The sequence below is a fragment of the Botrytis byssoidea genome, assembly GCF_014898295.1.
Source record: "Botrytis byssoidea strain MUCL 94 chromosome Unknown BBYS_009, whole genome shotgun sequence".
NCBI lineage: Eukaryota > Fungi > Ascomycota > Leotiomycetes > Helotiales > Sclerotiniaceae > Botrytis > Botrytis byssoidea.
In genome coordinates this window covers 747,004-765,747 of record NW_024065850.1, presented here as the reverse complement: position 1 = coordinate 765,747, position 18,744 = coordinate 747,004, and the positions used below count along the sequence as shown (strand labels likewise).

The 18,744-nt window shown below is 42.0% G+C and overlaps 5 protein-coding genes across 5 annotated transcripts; 1 reads left to right on the top strand and 4 right to left on the bottom strand.

The window, feature by feature from the left end:
- Positions 1-461: 461 nt before the first annotated feature.
- On the bottom strand, positions 462-1,789 carry EAE97_005378 (uncharacterized protein; the record flags this gene model as incomplete). The annotated part of the gene is made up of 4 exons (XM_038875890.1): positions 462-486; positions 549-1,278; positions 1,341-1,700; positions 1,756-1,789. The coding sequence occupies 4 exons, from the start codon at positions 1,787-1,789 to the stop codon at positions 462-464; spliced, it is 1,149 nt and encodes a 382-aa protein (XP_038733227.1).
- Positions 1,790-2,443: 654 nt separating this feature from the next.
- On the bottom strand, positions 2,444-3,289 carry EAE97_005377 (uncharacterized protein; the record flags this gene model as incomplete). The annotated part of the gene is made up of 3 exons (XM_038875889.1): positions 2,444-2,749; positions 2,804-3,093; positions 3,148-3,289. 3 exons carry the CDS (start codon positions 3,287-3,289, stop codon positions 2,444-2,446), a joined length of 738 nt encoding a protein of 245 aa, XP_038733226.1.
- Positions 3,290-3,899: 610 nt separating this feature from the next.
- EAE97_005376 (uncharacterized protein) lies at positions 3,900-6,703 on the top strand (the record flags this gene model as incomplete). The annotated part of the gene is made up of 6 exons (XM_038875888.1): positions 3,900-4,352; positions 4,439-4,811; positions 4,873-5,167; positions 5,221-5,332; positions 5,422-5,639; positions 5,686-6,703. 6 exons carry the CDS (start codon positions 3,900-3,902, stop codon positions 6,701-6,703), a joined length of 2,469 nt encoding a protein of 822 aa, XP_038733225.1.
- A 2,330-nt stretch (positions 6,704-9,033) lies between these two features.
- On the bottom strand, positions 9,034-9,759 carry EAE97_005375 (uncharacterized protein; the record flags this gene model as incomplete). Its single annotated transcript, XM_038875887.1, has 1 exon — positions 9,034-9,759. The coding sequence occupies one exon, from the start codon at positions 9,757-9,759 to the stop codon at positions 9,034-9,036; it is 726 nt and encodes a 241-aa protein (XP_038733224.1).
- A 1,536-nt stretch (positions 9,760-11,295) lies between these two features.
- EAE97_005374 (uncharacterized protein) lies at positions 11,296-12,555 on the bottom strand (the record flags this gene model as incomplete). The annotated part of the gene is made up of 2 exons (XM_038875886.1): positions 11,296-11,905; positions 11,960-12,555. 2 exons carry the CDS (start codon positions 12,553-12,555, stop codon positions 11,296-11,298), a joined length of 1,206 nt encoding a protein of 401 aa, XP_038733223.1.
- Between the last annotated feature and the right edge of the window lie 6,189 nt (positions 12,556-18,744).

The following is an 18,744-nucleotide window of genomic DNA, read 5'->3' as shown; positions in this document are numbered from 1 at the left end:
ACGTATAAATAAAAATTCACAATGTTCATGATTACCTATTCTGTATTTAATGATATTCTTATGATTCCGTCTGAGTGATATCTTATGCTTCGGTCTTCGACGGGTAATGAGTGAAGCTATTTGTGATTTCAATCTTTTGTCTTGACCGCACATACGATGCTATCTTGCTCATCCATGTCCTAGTCATAGGAGGTTCATGTACAAAGAGTTGTGAGAATCGTGGTGTTATAGGAGGTTGTTGAGAGATGCCATGTACGGCTATGTAGGTAGACTTGAATAGTCTAAACATTTGCTCTGTAATTCGTAATGCTAATCGCCAATAGCTAGAGTGGTGCTTCCATTGCTCCATTCAAAAAGGTACTCAAAAAGCCAATTCAAAGTCAACGACTTTAAATACAAATCCGATTCAATAGCTTTGATTTTCCAACAACACAACAAGCCAAACTGTCATTCGTCAAAACTCAAGGATTAACCAACACCGTGGACCTAAATCAATTAGTCCATCAATTCTACCTAAAAAACAAATGAAGGAAAAAGGGAAAACTTACCCGCTTTCCTCCTCAAGCCCCTTCCTCTTTCCCTTCCCATCCTTTTCCTTCTCTTCATAAAACTCATCCACATCCACCACCTGTCTCCCCTTCCAATTCGTCATAATATCCTGTCCCTTCGTCCTCACTCTATTCTGGTACCACCCCGGCATCGCTCTCAACCACGTGAGACTAACCCCAAACCCAGGATAAATGCCCTGCCCACTCTTCCCCTTCAAAATCTTCTTCACAATTTCCTCTGCCACCGTATCCACCTCCAGCGTCGGAAGCAAGAACGTCGCATCATTTTTATATCCTTGAAATAGTGCTGTTTTCGTATATCCCTGGTTAATGACTATCGTTCTTACTTTTGGCGCGTTGTATTTGGTGAGGAGCTCGGCGGTTAGTCCTTCGTGGAAAGATAGAGCGGCGGCTTTGGAAGAAGCATAGTCGGTCATGTTTGGGACGGGGAGATAGGCTGCGAGACTGGCGATTGTGACGACCATGCCGTGGTTTTTGTCGATCATGGAGGGGAGAAATTCCTTGGTGGTGAAATAGTGCGAGAGCGTGTTGACGTCGAAGGTAAAGCGGATATCTTTTTCGGTGGAGTCGAGGATGCTTTTTCCGCGCGCAACACCCGCGTTGTTGATGAGGACGGTGGGATTACCAACTTCGGAGCGGATGCGAGTTGCGGTTGTGGCGATGGTGGATGGGGAGGTGATGTCGCATTTGTAGTAATGCACATTTGGTGCTTGAGCAAGAGTTAGCATTACCCAATTGAAAGGTTCCGCAATACATAGGTGGACAACATACTCGTCTCGAAAGTCATAGGGATCACATCTAGTACCACAACTGTGATATCCATCTCTGCTAAAAGCTTTACTACTTGACCACCGATCCCTCCCGCACCACCGGTGATCAATACAATTTCTTTCTTCCAATCATATACATCATCTACCCAATTATTCTGCACGCCTCTTTCCAAATAATTGGACACTAGTCTGACAACCCCAAAATAGAAGAGTTTTCGAATTCGAGAAAAGGCCGTCTCATGAAGAATCGAAAGATCATTTCCCCGTTTAGTGTAACGAGCTAGAATGAGGAAGACTAATGTAAAAGCGGGATTTAATGCCGTTTTCTTGATGAGGCTACCAAGGGAATCACTTCGGAAACCTATATGTTGTGTTAGCTTTGGTGCTACGAGTACAGAGAGGGTTTAAGGTTATACCCTCGCGTGGAAGCCATCCGTTATGCATTGGCATATTTCCCGGCTGTTGTGTAATGTTATTGATAGTTATGAGGATTTGTCGATGAGACGAATTGATAATGAAGTTTCAATGGAATGAAAGGTGAGAAAAGAGAACATCTTGACAGGAATGTCACTACCTTTGACTTGACTACAATATTCCAGATATCCGGCTTAGCATTCATCGAAGCACATGTTGGCCAATCAGGATAAATGAAGTTTGCCAACCGAGGAAAGGATTTGAGTTTTGAAATGCGGGGAGCGGGGTCTAGCGCATAGGTTTCTCCATGAGAGGTGTAGGGTATTATGGGGCTATGTGATAACACTTAGCAGGCTTCTCGTCTTTTGCTTTTATCCTGGATTTTACCATCGGTAAAGTCTTCGGGTTTTCTTTCGACTCCAATCGAATGCCCCAAAGTCTTACCCAGCAATATACAGAAAATAAAGCTGTCTAGAAATAGCACTTTGTGGGAGACTAAGTGACCTTACTATGGGAGGATATAACTAAAGGACACTTGAAGCTGTAGGCTAATTAGTTGTTAGCTCTCAAACTAACTAATGCAACGGAAACTGGACTCTAAGGATGCGTCGGTGGATTATGAAACTTAAATTAGATTGGAAATTAGTACAGAATCTATCCCCCTTAACCCTTGACTCGATGTTCTAGAAATTATAGCGCGAACATCATAACCAGACTTCCCATCCATATATAATGTACACCAGTTCTCCAATCGATAGAGCTTCCGGCACCAATCCCATTCTGCGACGAGCCAGTAGTTTGTATGCCCGTTCCTGCAATACGAGTAAAACTATTTGCCGACGCGTTTAATGTGGCCCAGGGAATCAAATCATTGTTGATCGAATCACAAGAAGGTCTATCACTTTGCTCAGGTATAGAGTTGGTGACTTGAATTGGTAGGTCGAAAATTGTGTACTGATCAGTTCCATTCAATCGGAAATTTTGACGGATGGAAATCTACAAGACTGTTAGAGTTGACTCACAAGCATAGGATGGTTATCAAGGACGCACATTATATGCCCCCCTTGCAGTGTTTTTATCTGATGTGCCATCACCAACAAGACAATCCGGCCAAACCCAATTTACATGTTTGACTGTGCTACTTGATTCTTGAGCCATGATCTCACCTAAGCTCGCATTTCCTGCTGTCGCGGTTCCATTTGAGATTGTAAAGTTTTTCCCTGTAGTATAACTGGAGAGAAACATGGTGATATTATAGATCTCCGAGACAGCGTTCTTCGGATAGGGTGGAAGTTGAAGCTGTCCATCTGAGGTGACATCTAGCGCAACTTGTAGGAAATCTAAACAATTAGAAAACATCCAACATCCAAAGTCAGGGTTTCACTAGAACTTACCCCCTCCAAGTGGTGTATTTGGTTGCGGCGCATCGACTATCGCGATACCAGGAGTATAAATTTGTCCATTGACAATTTCTTGAGAGGAAATACCTTGAACGCAGAGACAAATGAAAAGAATGATGGATTGTAATGCCGCCATAGCGAAAAGATGCTCAGCAACCAGAATGTACAGAAAATCGAAGGAGCAATGAATACATCATGTCAAAGGAAGAACGGGCAGTTGGTTTTACAAGTAATATCAGCATGATAATATACGAAATAACGACCAGGGCATAAATTTCCGTTCCAATCTCTTGAATGAAATATTCCTTACGAATTAATATAAATTATGCATAACAGTGTTCAAATCAACAAATTGATTGGTTCGGTCTACTGTATCCGAAATCTCAAAGAAGAAGTCCAATCAAAGTTTGATTGAGACTTGGCTTGTATCGAATATATTGCATTGCTTGAATTTGCATCTCGACGGCGCTTCATCTGTCAAAAATCCTTCCAAACCTTCCGAGGTATCACATATTGATCACGTGAAAATAAGGTTATCAATAAACTTAACAGGCTTCTATTCACACCCCACTCACTATCTTGTCTACCGTACATCTCATTGGTGAATACACTCGGATGTTATAAGGTCAACAGATGGCCGTAAAGATACCTGTATATAATCTTCTCATGATTGACTCATTTACTGGTACATAATTGAATCCTTCGTCTTACATCCTCACGGTTTACATGTTAAAGTACCTCACATCATGAATTCCATACTCCGGCCCACACGTGGGATCCGAATCTCTTCGGTGTCAACCAGCACCTTACTATCCAAGTGCCATTTCAGCAACCCGTCTAATCAAGGGCGTGTCAGTTATCAAAAGAGATCCCAAAGGCCGGGCTTTGGGGATGCTGAGAGTAGACTCTTCAAGGTATCTGAGGAAGTGAGAGAGGCCACGAGGTATGAGAAACCAGTTGTAGCTTTGGAAACCACCATTTATACTCACGGATATTCATATCCTGATAATGTCAAGTTGGCCCTCGATTTAGAGGATGTTGTTCGTCTTAATGGAGGAATTCCAGCAACAATTGGAATTTTGGACGGTGTTGCACGTGTGGGATTAAACAAGGAGGAGTTGATTGCTATTGCATCTGCCGCTGGTAAACCGGAGACTATGAAGGTTTCTCGTAGAGATTTACCTTATATTTTGGGAATGGTAAGTAGTGGTTTCTGTGGTGATCTGTCCTTTTTAACAAACTAAATTTTTCTGGGTAAAACTGACAATGGACTAATTGTAATTAGGGGATCACTGGACGCAAAATTACTGGTGGTACTACAATTGCTGGTACCATGATTTTAGCACGTAAAGCTGGAATCAGTGTCTTCGGAACTGGTGGTCTAGGTGGCGTTCATCGTGGAGGTCAGGATAGTATGGATATTTCTGCCGACCTCACTGAACTTGGACGTACTCCAGTTGCCGTGATCAGCAGTGGCTGTAAAAGCTTTCTAGATATTCCTCGGACGTTGGAGTATCTAGAGACTCAAGGAGCCGGCGTCTTCACATTTGCAGATGGACGTACTGGACCGATCGACTATCCGGCATTTTTCACTCGTGATAGTGGTGTTAAAAGCCCTATGGTTGTTCAAAACGCTGAAGAAGCTGCTGCCGTTATCTGTAAGTTTGGACTATATCCCTCGTCAATCTCCGTATAGTAAGCGATGATTAACAATAGTAGATGCCCAGGACTTTTTTAGATCTGCTAGTGGTTTTCATTTTGCAAATCCAATACCTGAAGAATTCTCCCTTCCCAAGTCTGAAATTGACAAGGCTATCGATCAAGCAGTCCAAGAAGCCGCCGAACAGGGTTTCCATGGCCATTCAAATACCCCCTTCATTTTGGCAAGGATCAAAGAACTTACAAAGGGCAATAGTACTGCAGCAAATCGGGCATTGATAGAATCCAACGTCAAAATGGCGACAAAAGTAGCAGTTGAGCTTTCTAGGTTAAGAACAGATGAATCCAAACGCTGGTCAGTGAAGCGTGGGATCAAACATTTGACATTGGCTCAATAGATACTCATAGGGAAAACACTAGTAAAGTCCTCACACGGCCTTACTCTACAGCCAATACAAACAAGATAGACCCAAATCACCCTAGCTTAGAACTATCCTCTTCCAGTGTCTCCACTTCAAAGGTTTGCAATAATCCTCGCCTTTCACAATGTTTTTTCGAGTAAGCCACGTTTTATAATATTACTACTTTCTAATTCTTTATTTCCTATAGCCCAGCATAGTCGTTGTAGGCTCAATAGCTATAGATCTCGCTTGTGACCATACTCCTCTTACCACCCAATCGACCGGGGCTTCTTCTCCTCAGATGCACACATCGAATATCGCAAAAATACACACATCGATAGGTGGCGTTGGTTATAATGTCTTACGTGCGGCTCAGTTTAGTACCAAGGAGCCAGTCAGTCTATATACGTTTATTGCTGATGATCAGTAAGTTGCCCACAATCGTATCATCAATAGATTCTGATACTTCTAGGGCCGGAAAATCGATACTTCAAAGCTTACAAAGCAATGGACTCAATACCGATGATATCACAATATGTTCGAAAGATACTGACTACCGCACAGCCCAGTATGTTGCCATTAATGATGGAAAGAAAGACCTCGTCATAGCCATGGCCGATATGGATATATTTGCTAGGCCATCCAATGACTCATCAATTCGAACCATTCACAGTAAACTGAAGTCTCTTACATCTTCCACAAAATGGGTCATTGTAGACGCAAATTGGCAATCAGAAGTCATCCAAGAGTTCTTGAGCGCCACGAAATCATCTTCGTCTTCCATCAAGATCGCATATGAACCTGTCTCAACCATTAAATCTGCACGTCTCTTTGAACGCCCTACCAGCTCATCTCTGAAGGCCAATAAACTTCCCGTCTTCCCGAAGAATAGTGTGCATCTCGCAACTCCTAATGAGCATGAACTCACTGCTATGCACGATGCCGCCACGACCCACGGTAAATTCGAGACCGACGAATGGTGGCACACAATCGACGCGCTTGGTATTCCTAGCACCGGTGCTCGAGATCGTTTCGTCCAGATGACATCTAAAGATCTCACTGACCAAGGGATTCCCGTCAAAGCTGTTCAACTACTTCCTTACATCCCAACTATTCTCACTAAGCTAGGTTCTCAGGGAGTTTTACTTACTTCTATATTATCGCCTACCGATCCACGACTTCGAGATCCGGATCATGCTCCATACATTCTATCACGTTGTACTAATGGAAATGAAGAAGTGGGTGGTGTATATATGAGATTATTTCCAGCGGCAGAGAAGGTGGAAGAGAGTGATGTGGTTAGTGTGAATGGGGTTGGTGATACATTTATGGGTGTCCTGATCTCAGGATTAGCGAGAGGATGTGAGTTGGGAGATGGATTGATCGAGATTGCACAAAAGGGAGCGGTGATGACATTGAAGAGTAGCGAGAGTGTGAGTCCTGCAGTTGGAGAGTTGAAGGAGAAATTAGATGAGTTGTCTCGACGATGAGGTTCGGGAAGATTTTTAAGATGTAGGGAAAATAAGGGGACATGTTATGTTAGACTTGTATCTTAGGGACCCAGGTACTGAGAATATAATGCCAATGGGTAGCATTGATGTTCGGATATCAAACCTAATGATGTATCTGAGTCGATCGACGACCGATGATGTTCAAGGAGAAAAAAAACAGGCGAAATTTGACTCTTTAAGTTTCTATTACATCTTGTGAATAAATTGAATTAAAAATCGATCACAAATAATTTATATAAATTCGACAGAACTAGAAGAAATACTAACTTCTCAATATTCAAGCAATATGTAATAGTTTTATTTCATCTCCATATGAACGTAGATGAATAACTTCAACCCATTATACTGTAACTACTGCGTTACCTAAGCGAATGCGAAAGAATCTCACTCTTTCAGAAGCCTTGATTCAAAAGCCTACTATCTCTACCTAGGTATACACAGCTAGCTCTCGAGACAGAATACAATATTAACATCTAGGACCTACCATCGTAGGCGCTACATTATCTGTATTCTTCTCAAACCAACAATATGATTTTCAGAAGGAATAATTGAGTTATAAAGATATTATAGAAATGATCAAATTCCGTCTGTTTTTTCTTCCTATGGATAGTTAGCCATATCCAAAAAAGGAAGCATTCCTGCTTTCTTTTTTCCTCTTGGTGGAATACTACAATTACTAAAATGACTATCTCGGTTTCGTGCCTCCTGACATGATAGGGCTAACTAATAACGGTAGGGAGGTAGATGATACTCCTGTCTATCAAAGATCTCGAAAATATAAATGAGTATAATATAATAAGAATTTTGAAAATAATTAGTCTTGAAAATGAAAGTGTTCGGGATAAAGAAATAGCAGAAAGCGGGGTAGGCGACTAAAACTTATAGTAACATATATTTAGATGTAATATTTGAAAATTGTTTTCAAATCATTGTAATAACCTTTCGTTCTCTCCTTTTAAACCAAAAGGACTCGCAATCGATCTCAAATATGCCAATTCGCTTATACAAATCTTCGGTCGTAGTCAATTCCTTACCTTTCAGCTGCATTAATAAAGCCAGCCCACATACCCATGCCTGGTTCCCATGGAAAAATGTGCCCCCACCGAGTTGTAGAAGTCGTACTTGTATCTTCGGGAGACAGAAAGGATCGTAATCAAAATACACCACTCCACATTGCACACTACGATCTGGAGACAGATGGTACCTCTTTGGGCCTTCCCCTAACAATATTGTGTAGGGTAAAAGTTCTAATTCACTCAAAATAACGACAATCGACCAACTTGATAAAGTGATCTTGCCTTGACTCACGTGTCCAAAAGGATTCCGTCCAAAAGGATTCCGTCCAACAGTCGTTGCCGTTGCACTATGGAGATGTGGAGTGCAAGAATTAATCGAAAAGCTCTGCTCTTCCTTTGAAGTACTCGGGTCGTAATCATAAAATGCCGACCATGATTCCTCAACGTGAACCACAGCGCCGTCGAACGCCGCCCAGGACCAGGATGGTATGCCTCTAAAAGGGGTCGACGGTGGCCAAATTACATCAAATTCAGGCAGGCGGCGATCGACACAGATTTGCTTAGAGCCAGGGAACCACGCGAGTCCCCTAAAAATATCACTTTTCCATAAGCCAGCCAGGTATACGTCATTTGGTTTAATTCACTTCCACTCTGCAGCAAACCTAGCGAATGCTGGTAGCTTGCTATCAAGGTGTGTCAGACGGCAGTGCGAATATTGTTGTATAACGCTATACCAATGGTCGCGAAGTTTCTTGAATCCGTATACGCGTCCAAAAGATCCGAATTTCGATCTTCCTTCATCCAGGAATCGATGAGAGGAGGATTCCAGCTCGATAGTCTTATTAGCATCGGTTTTGAGACGCATCTTCTTTTGATATCCCAATGCGATAGCAATTCTACACTCCCACATCAAACATTTCTTCGTGTAATGAATGATACGCGGAGACAGGTGTCGTTCTTGTAGCACCCAGCCACGGCTCTGCAAAGGGTTTTGTAATCCCTCATCCAACATCCAAAAAACGCAGGTTGGATTATTACTGTTAACTTTGGTTCGAGGCCGTCGCTCTCGTAAGTCAGTCGAACTGGTTTCATCTTCCGCGATTGGAAAATCCCATCTCTGGAATCTCTGGCATCAGATGCAGCGATTGTGCATAGAGCGTTGGTATATATGGTGTTCATTCGAGCGCACTCTACTTCAAAATCGTTTCGATCGTCCTGCACAATATACAATGAATCAATCCAGAGGTATCGAAGACCAAGCTCCCTAGTTGTGCGCACAGCGTCGTAGAAGGTCTAAGGAAGTCGATTTTCAGGAAACCCTTGCAGCTGACTTTGCAAGTTGTTCTTAGTTGTCTTTGGAGGGTGATTGGAACCCCAAAAGTGACTAAGCGCTGCGTAGTCCACTCCTTCGGTGGGAAAGTCAGATGTCAAGCAAAGGCGAACTATGCCTGGTTTTGAGGGCACCGTAACATCCAGCAGCCGTGCAGGCAGTTCGGATTCTAGTAAATCTCTACAGTCTTCATGTTCCATGCGGCACTCAGCCAGCCAGGAACGAGCGAGAGCAAAATTAGCAGGGGAATCCGACTCAGTTTCGGTTACGTATGAAGAAGGCTCAATGGACCTGGTTGTGGCCTCGTCCGTATGGATGATCAGCCGGTAATCAAGCATCATATCGCAATAGAGACCAAAAGTAATCTCCAGTTCTGGCTTTCTTTCGAGCCGAATTCCCCAGTCGCAGTATTTCGGGTAATCTCGAAGATGCTCGTCGGGATGATGATGAGAACATTCGAGAGCATCCTGGAACAATTTGCAAAGACTACAGCCGTTGGTTGCAGATAGTCTTAGTTCTATGAGTGCGTTACGACCTTCAAAGAGCTGATACAATTCTGTCGACCCATATTTCCCCTGATATCCTAATGCTGGGTTCCCATTACTGAAGAATGTTACTGCTGGAATGTTGTTGCACATATCACAAAGTTCCTTTTTCTTATTTTCCGAAGACTTTTCTCTATTTTTCATATTGAGAATTAAAATGTGAATGCAAGTGGGATATAATTTAAACAAACAAACGTTTCTTGGAGAAGTAGATATAGAATGTAACCATCTGCTGGCATCACAACTTGTTTTTCAGACATGAGGTTGATGAGAACCCTGAATTTACCCAGGTGGGCAGGTGATTCAATCCAACGCCCGAAGGCGACGATGCAGGCGTATGCAAGGCTTTATTTAATTTAATTGGAAAAAAATGATGGGATGATTAATTGTCTCGAAAAGCATTCGGAGATGCTATCGAGTGAGTTTTCCGACCAAACTTCGAAGGAAGTTCGCCGAACACGTGCGAGCCTGCACGTGTCTTGGTTACGTGTATATAGGTAGTCAGTCGAGTACACAAAGCCCTTCGGACTACGAACTCCTTCGTTCGATAGCGGTAGATTCTAAGGGCACTTGAAACCCTACTTTGTTGTTCATTCGACCTATCGGTATCTCTTACCGGCAGAGTGTTAAATCAGATAAATTGATGTCAAATTAACTACCTACCTACCCAGTACCTTCTCCCTCCTCCCCTCTCAAAAATCAAAATCAAATATCAAACCACAAACCACAAACCACAAACCACAAACCACAAACCACAAACCACAAACCGCAAACCTACAGACCTACCTCCCTACATATAAACCTCCCCTCCATCATCCCTCCCTCCTACCTCCTCATTTCCCTCCTATCCCTCCTTTCCACCCCCTCCCCCTGTCAAACTCGGGCCCTATTCCGATCAATCTACCTCCTACTCTCTACTCTATTCCCCTCTCCCCTACTCCCTAGAGTACTTCCAAGAGTACCGGACCAGTTCCCCCCTATAGCTACCCATATAAGATATCAGATATAAGACACATATTCCCAATCCCATTGAAATTTCACATCCCAATTTCACATCCCCATCATCTTCGTCTCCATCCCCATTCAAACAGAAGATATATAAATAGGAGACTATATATTGAATCATCCACCCACCTATCCATTCATTCTTACCTCACTTCACATGTCTTTTTCTTTTCTTCTTTTCTTTCCTTCTTTCATCATCGAATCATTTCTATTCAAAATAATCTGGTGATATCCCAAGCGGTGAATTTCTGCCCCATCCAATCACGCACGCGACTCTAGTGAAAATTCCAAGCTACCCCTCATCATAGATTCATACCTACATATACATATACATATTGCCAGCGACGTACGTTCATCACCTCCTCCTTTCAAAGCATGAAATCATGTACTGTCAACTATCGTATCATATCAATATCCTCATGTTTTGAGTTTTAATTTCTTTCTTTCATTATGTGCTATGCTATGGGTACAAAACCATGCCGGACATTGTAGTACCGGCGAGGACATGACGTTCCTCTTCAAATTTCAGCCAGTCAGGTTGCCAACCAAGGGCACCGAGTAGCAAGTGGTATCATTCATCCCATAATTCCTCAAAACATGCTATGCAAAACACCTGTTATGCTGCTATTATTTATTCCACCCAGACGCCATGCTAAGTGTGAAATATTACCCAGATTAATAAACACCTCCTACTGAAATCGAAGTCGTCGACGACTTGAAATCCATCCCTATCATCGAAAGCTCCCACTCATCATCATCACCATTCGCAGCACTGGCGTATTCTTCGTATTCGAACCTCGGTAGGACGAAATGATCTTGTATCAAAGATTGTTGTAGACTATAAGCCACGGCGGAAATATTATCAACCTCGACAATATTCTTGAGAGTCGAGTTTGGAAGTTTGGCGACAATGCGCATGTTCGATTTCCCCGTCGTGTAATCGGTAACCTCCTCATATGAACTATTCACCGCGATGTATTGTTCAACCTCATCGTTGAAGCGAACACATTTTCTTGAAGAGGTCGATGTAGGGGATGATCTGCCGGAAGAAAGGGAAGGCAGAGAAGATTCCATCGATTCCAAGCCAGCCGACGATGAACGTTTCAATAACACATCGCATATTCCTCGTTGTTTAAGAATCGGCTTTACATTGACGTCTGCGTATGATAACGATCTCGTCAATTTCGGTCGACAATCCATATCCATGGGAGAAGAAAATAGAGATTGCGAGGATTCTGGCTTGTGGAGTGGTCCATATAGCCATGTTGTATCATGGTCCTTTTCCCTAATATTGTGTTAGCATTGCGCTGACAAGAAATCCCAAAGTAAAGGTGCATACCAGCCAAATGTTGATGGGTCGATTGTTTTCAGATTGGATCGTTTCTTCGCCCAACCTCTCCAAGACGCATTCTCCAATCTTTTGCTATTTTCATATGCGGTACGATGTGATTGAATGAATTTCCAGGACGCCCATAGATCCTCTTCTGGCCAATCGTGTGCGAGATAATCTACATGATGTGACGGTTTCACTCGGACACCCAAGTCATCCACAGTTTCGGTGATATCGCAAGGTTCAGTGGGTTCCGGCAGCTCCGAAAGTTCGGATGTTGGCGATTGATCTGAAGGAGAGAGGGTTGTTGGAGTACTGCACAATGATACATCATCTTCGAGGTATGTCGGTTGTAGTGAGGGAGATTGGAGGTAATAGTCGACTTGAGCGTGATATTCCTCCTTTGGAACCTGATCCTCGTTGTTGTTGTTCCATTGTATATCGTCATACCGTGGAAATTCGAATTCATCATCATCATCGGCATCGTCCATACAAATAACTTTCAAGGCTGATATCTCGGGTTGACGAATTATTCGCGGCGCAACATCGACCAAATCCGTTCGATCCACCCACTCGAAATATTCATCTTCTCTCGAGAGATCCATATTTCTTTTGTTGATTGTTATTGATTTGATAAGGGGATTCCAAGTTCGGTATGAACATTAAAAGATAAGTTGATTTAAGAGTTGTGGCCGAGTGAAGGAAATATAAGTAAAATTTCCTTTGTGAGATTTGATTGATTGACTGAGTGAGTGTTGGTGTTGATTGGTATGATACCTAGGTACTAACACGCACACTAACAAAATCCGTTGGGGTAGCTTAACGGTTTTTCGAGCTATTTGATACAATCCCAACGTCAAAATTTCAGAGACGAAAATCAAATTCGCATCGCAAAGATGGTATGATATATGGATGGAACGGGTATGAAAGAATTCGCAAAATGTTTTGATGAGTATAAGAGTTATTTGAAATCTGTTTTATAAGTTTGCACGATCAGCATAAACTAAAATGGATAGTGAAATTGAAATGTGAAGAAATTGTTGAGATCCTGGGGTAAAGTCATGCAAGGAAGTGGATGAGGGTGGATGAGGGTGGATGACGGATGGCGGATGATGATGGATAATGGATGATGGAGAATGGTGGATTGGTCGGGATCATGCTGTGACTATGATTGATAGATATATGAATAAAAAGGAGGACGGCTTACTTATGGTCTTGTGGTATTTGTGGTTATTGTGGTATGTGTGTGTGGCATGTATGGAGATGAATATGGATCATGGATGGAAGTACTAGATAAGTATCCAGCGGACAACGGATGGTGGACACACTTTATGGATACTAAGCCCACGCCTCAGCCCAAGCCATGATAGTAATAAGAGTTATGGATATGGATTATAGATTAAAGATTATGGGTTATATGGATAAGACTCGGATCTTATATATAGAGAGAGAGAGAGAGAGAGGGAGGGAGAAAGAGGGCATAGAGAATAAAATCAAAATACCGAGCGGATTATGAAATAAGGTAATTTAGATTTTATGATTTATTATATTAGTCCTTAGTTAATTCCGTCATACTTAATACCAAATTATACTTATCCTAGGTAGGTACATTCATTACATGCAAGCATTATGATCCTACCTTGAACCATCAACCCTTCCAAAAGCATTCTAGCCGAGCCACCGAGCCTTATGCTAATGAGAAATTATATTATGTTCCAAGTAACTTAACTTATTGGGAGTATGATACAATTCAATATCACATCCATTGTACTTTGTGTTAGTCCGTCCTGGAGTAGTATGTGTGTATGTGTATATGTGTGTATGTGGGTGTGTGCTCACTGTTGAGATCTAGTTTGTTTGATCTAGACAATTATCACTCACTATTAATAATAATAATATCACATCACATCACATCACTCACCACCCACGGAGCGAAAAAAGAAAAGAAGTATGTTTTATTGATTTTATTTTTATTGGTTTTGCGGATTTTTGTTTACGCTTGGGCAGGTAGGCAGGGACGCATGTTCCTCGATGAGATAGATCTATATCGGATGGGATGGGATGGGATGAGATGAGATGAGATGAGATGGGAATTATGATGTTATTATATTTTAGGGTTGGTGATGGTGATGGTGATGGTTGGATGGGAGGGGAGGTATTAGGTGGGTTTGTTCTATTCCATGGTTCCTTTGGAGAGTTGGATGCGTAGTTTTTGGCTGTTTATTTGTGTGTATATACATATATATATATCCTCAGATCAGGATCAGGTAGTTGACTTATGCTCATATACACATACTCACATACATACATACATACATATACATACATACACATCCATCCCAAATAACCCCAAATAAACCCAAACAAAAAGGTAAAACAAAAAGGTAAAACAAAATATGAAAACCAACTTCCCTTAGCTCCCTACCTACCTACTTTACCTACTTACACTACCTACCTCCCTCTCCACTTACCGCCCTACCACATCCCGGGGATCGCGAATGTTTCCTTCCTGTCTGTCTGTCCCTCATAATCTGGGTAGTGATCATCACTGCGCTGTCAAAGCATACATACATGTATGGTTTTTCTCTAAATTAAGTTGTGAAGATCTTTTTGGGGTGGCTCGGGTGGGTGGGTTTTTGGCTTGTTTTTTTGTAAGACTACGTTACCGGTACAGTCCTCTCTCACGGACTTTTTGGATTGAGTTGGGTTGGGTTTTTTTGTTGTTGTTTTTGTATAGTGTATTGTATTGTAAGGTTATTATATGAAATTGTATTATATTATTGGGGATTTGGGGGGATTTGGGGAGATGGGAATGGAATGTTGATTTTCTATCTCTTTGGTACAACAGGTATGTAGTATGTAGTATGTAGGTACTCTTTCTCGGGACGGATAGTACGTACATAGATAAGTACATAAATAAGTACACAAGTAGAGAAATAGGTATTTTTAGGACAGAGAATACGGACGGTATGATGATATGATACACGTATCAAACATACCTACTCAAGTAAGAATAAGTAGCAGACCCTTTTTCTATTCTTGATTCTCGATTCTCGATTCATCACGATCTAAGCCCTGGTGAGCAAAAGAAGGCTTGAATACTAGATAGGTATGTCTCGAGATATTGTTCTAGAATTGCTCGTATCGTATCTGGGTTTGTTTGTATTATCTGAGCCATCCTCTGCTAGATAGGTCGGTAGGTAGGTATCTGGGTATTCAATATTCGGTCCAGTTTCAATTCAATTCTTCAATTTGGTCAATGTACATGTACATGTCATGTCCTTCCTTTCTCTGGTCTACTTTGTATGAAACTAAACGTTTTGAAAAAAGGACCTACTACCTACCTGCTACCTACCTGCTACCTACCTAGGTAGGTACTTGAATATCGCATCGTATCGTATTGTATCGTATCGTATCGTATCCCAACCTATCCTTCCTCCTCCCACGTGATCGGAACTCGGATACCGGACATCCCATCTCATCCCAAACACGATTCCGTATTACAATTCAATTTACCACCCCCCTGTATGACTAATAGAACAAACAAGCTTAATATGCGTAAAACTTACGATATGAGAATACTTAATAGTATGTAACGTTAAATAACTAAAGTCATAGTGTGTGAATAAACTTTGCAGATGACATGAGAGAGCAATGCGGAGAGCATCTCTTCATGGGAATTATTGGTCGATCGATCAATCAATCAATCAATCAATCAATCGAGAAGGCCGTCGAAAGCCTGGTGATGGAGAGGGAGATTGTGATGCTGGAAATAAAATACTACAGAGTAAGGAGTAAGGTTGGTGCACCTTTGACATTGCATTGTGCTTGCGGGATTGATCAAACTAACCACAGAGTATATTTATTACTAGATTTATTACTGGTTTGGGTAAATGATCTATGTGCATACAAGTATTGGGAGATTACCAACTTACTTGCTCACTTACTCAACTTACGCAAGTGTTTAGGTAGTTTATCGGGGACCGCACTTCCCCATACCTGCATAGCGGACCCCCGTTTTTCGGTGTTGGGAACTTGGAATGCTGGGGTTGTGGAAGGAGTGGCTTGGTGGATGGAATGAATGGAATGAAGGGACATGGATGCACATGGTTCGATAGGGATGATGTGAAGCCGCCCCATGTTACACGTTACACGTTACGAGCATGGAGATGGGAGCCTCGGCGCATATCACGAGGTAGATGGATAGATAGATGGGGATAGACAAGCTAGACAACGACACAAGTAGATAGACAACATACATACATACCGATACAGAAAACTCGAAAAACAAAACTATATACACATCCTCCACAGACACCTCCACACCTCCGCAACAAGCCAAGCATTCCAAACTTATCAAACACACCAACTACACCTCAGAGATCATCTTTGCAAAACTCATCAATTGAGAAGCATACACACATACAAACACACACACACAACACAAGAACTACAATCGATGTACCGAGCATACTATGTGTGTCATTGCGATAGGTAGTGTACTACCGTAGTATACATGGAAGGATCCTTAGCATGGAAGAAAGTCTTAGGTAGATTTCAGCTGGGGGATTGGCATTGATGAGATGGGTACGGTACGTGATACCGAGTAAAGAAGATCGATCGCAAGACTTGTATTATTGGGGGGTTTTGCTTTTGGGGCTTTGTTTTTCGCGTGCTGCTGGGTCTGTTAGTTGCATGAGCAAGTAGCTGGATGGATAGATGGCGTAGATTTTATAGGGTATAGTATGCTATGATATAGTTTGGTGAAGCATGATGTGATGTGATGTGATGTGATATGGTATGGTATGGTATGGTATACTAGCATGAAGTATCGAAGGAGGAGGAGTCTGGGGTCTGGAGTCTGGAGTAGGAAAACTCGGAGATACACATGGATCCATATCTACGAGACATTGAGAAATTGATACATGTAGTAAACACTAAATGAATAACGATGCATGCAAATCAGGAAAGAGACAAACATGCAAGGATACAAACCAAACCAAAGTGTCAGTCAAAGCACGAGTTGACACCGGGAGAAACAAAAACGCAAAGGACGAAACAAAGTTTCAATGAAATGGGGATGTCGTGGTATCAGGTGTCAGTCGGGTGTGAGAGATCTGAGGTACCGGTATCGTGTGAGGGAGGTATGGAAACGGAAACACGCGCACTGCATCCGAGGAATGGGTCGCGCTCGCACTCGCACTCGCACTCGCACTCTCAGGCCTAGTGTGTGTCTGCGGAAAGTCCGCTGAGGGACGGGGATGGATGGATGGATGGATGGATGCGGAGTGGGACTTTTTCATGGCTGTGAAAGTTTCGCGCGAGGGACTGTGCTGGGTTTGCTTTGCTTTGGCATTTCCGTGTTTTATTTTCATATCGGGAGTTGGGGGAATGGAGTATTTGGATGGGATTATGCAGCATGTATGTATGTATGTATGTATGTGTGTGTGTACCATCATGTGAGGATTTAAGATACGTAGGTGCATAGTTATGTATGTAGGTATGTAGGTACGTATGTATAACTTATATGCAAGGGGTAAATATAACTTCTTCCGTCAACATCCATCGTATCGATCTCTCATTCTAGAACGATATCTTGCACATTCTCAAAAATTGAACAATATGAATCATTAATATCATTGTGACTACTGTAATTATTCCTCTTCTTCATCATATTATCGAAAACTCTAAAGAGAAATGACTTCCTTTCCCGTCTCGATACTCATCAACACACAATTAAAGATCTGGTACCTACCTAGGTAGGTATAGGATAGAATTCTAGCGATCGACGGTATGTGACAAGTTGCTAGAGAAAGTAGTTGAGGGTAGCTCAGAGCATTAGTGCCAGAATCCGATATACTTTCTCACTTGCGCCAAAGATCGATCTTCACGAAAAAATTTAAAAATGTCGTCGCTCTTCGCTTGGTCTCTGCTGTATGTAAATTTATGGGATGGATGCACCATGATCTGCATCTATGGCAGCTACTAGGTGTGCTCTCATCGACTTATCGAGATTCGTTCTCGTCCATTCATCCAATAGCGATGGCACTTTGGGTTACGTTTACGTGAAATGTGTGGTCTGGTCTGGTCTGGTGTTTGTCTTGTTTGGCAGGAAAGAGTCTGGTGAGATATCCAGAGATGCTAGCTATGCTCTCCCGACAGTAATATGAATGTTGACAAGTTTCGTACCTACGTACAATAAGTCTAGACGGGACGAGACGACGAAACAAGACTCGCAGGTTTGGAATTAGCTCCCTCACTCAACTCAACTCTCCCAGCTAAGATTTCGAAACTTATCTGCCAATTCAAAGCTTAAGTTTTGGGAGGGACAGACTCCAAGTTTGCGAATGGATGGTGCTAGGAAGAATATGGATTCGTGTGGGTGGGATAATTATATCTCACTATTCTTTTTCATTAGAAAAAGATCTTAAATCTGGGATTGGAGGATCCACTATTCATTCATACTATTGATGCTTATTTGAGACGAAATAAGAATAAATGGCTTCTCTTTTAGCTTTTTTTTTTTTTTTTTTTTTGGTTTTGAGGAAAATGATGATTTTATTTCTATTTTTGAGGATTGATTGGATGCTGTTAATGATGTAAATGTTGATTTGATGTAGGTAGATGGGTACCGCTTGCTAACTGATAATCTTTGACGATGTGATTGTGTGAACGAATGATTTTCTGTTGCGTATTGCTACAATTACCTTGCTGTTATCTTACCACCTTCCTTCCTTTCTTTCTCCCTCTCAAGATCCAATTATTCCTCCATCCCCTTCGCATTTGAATCCCGT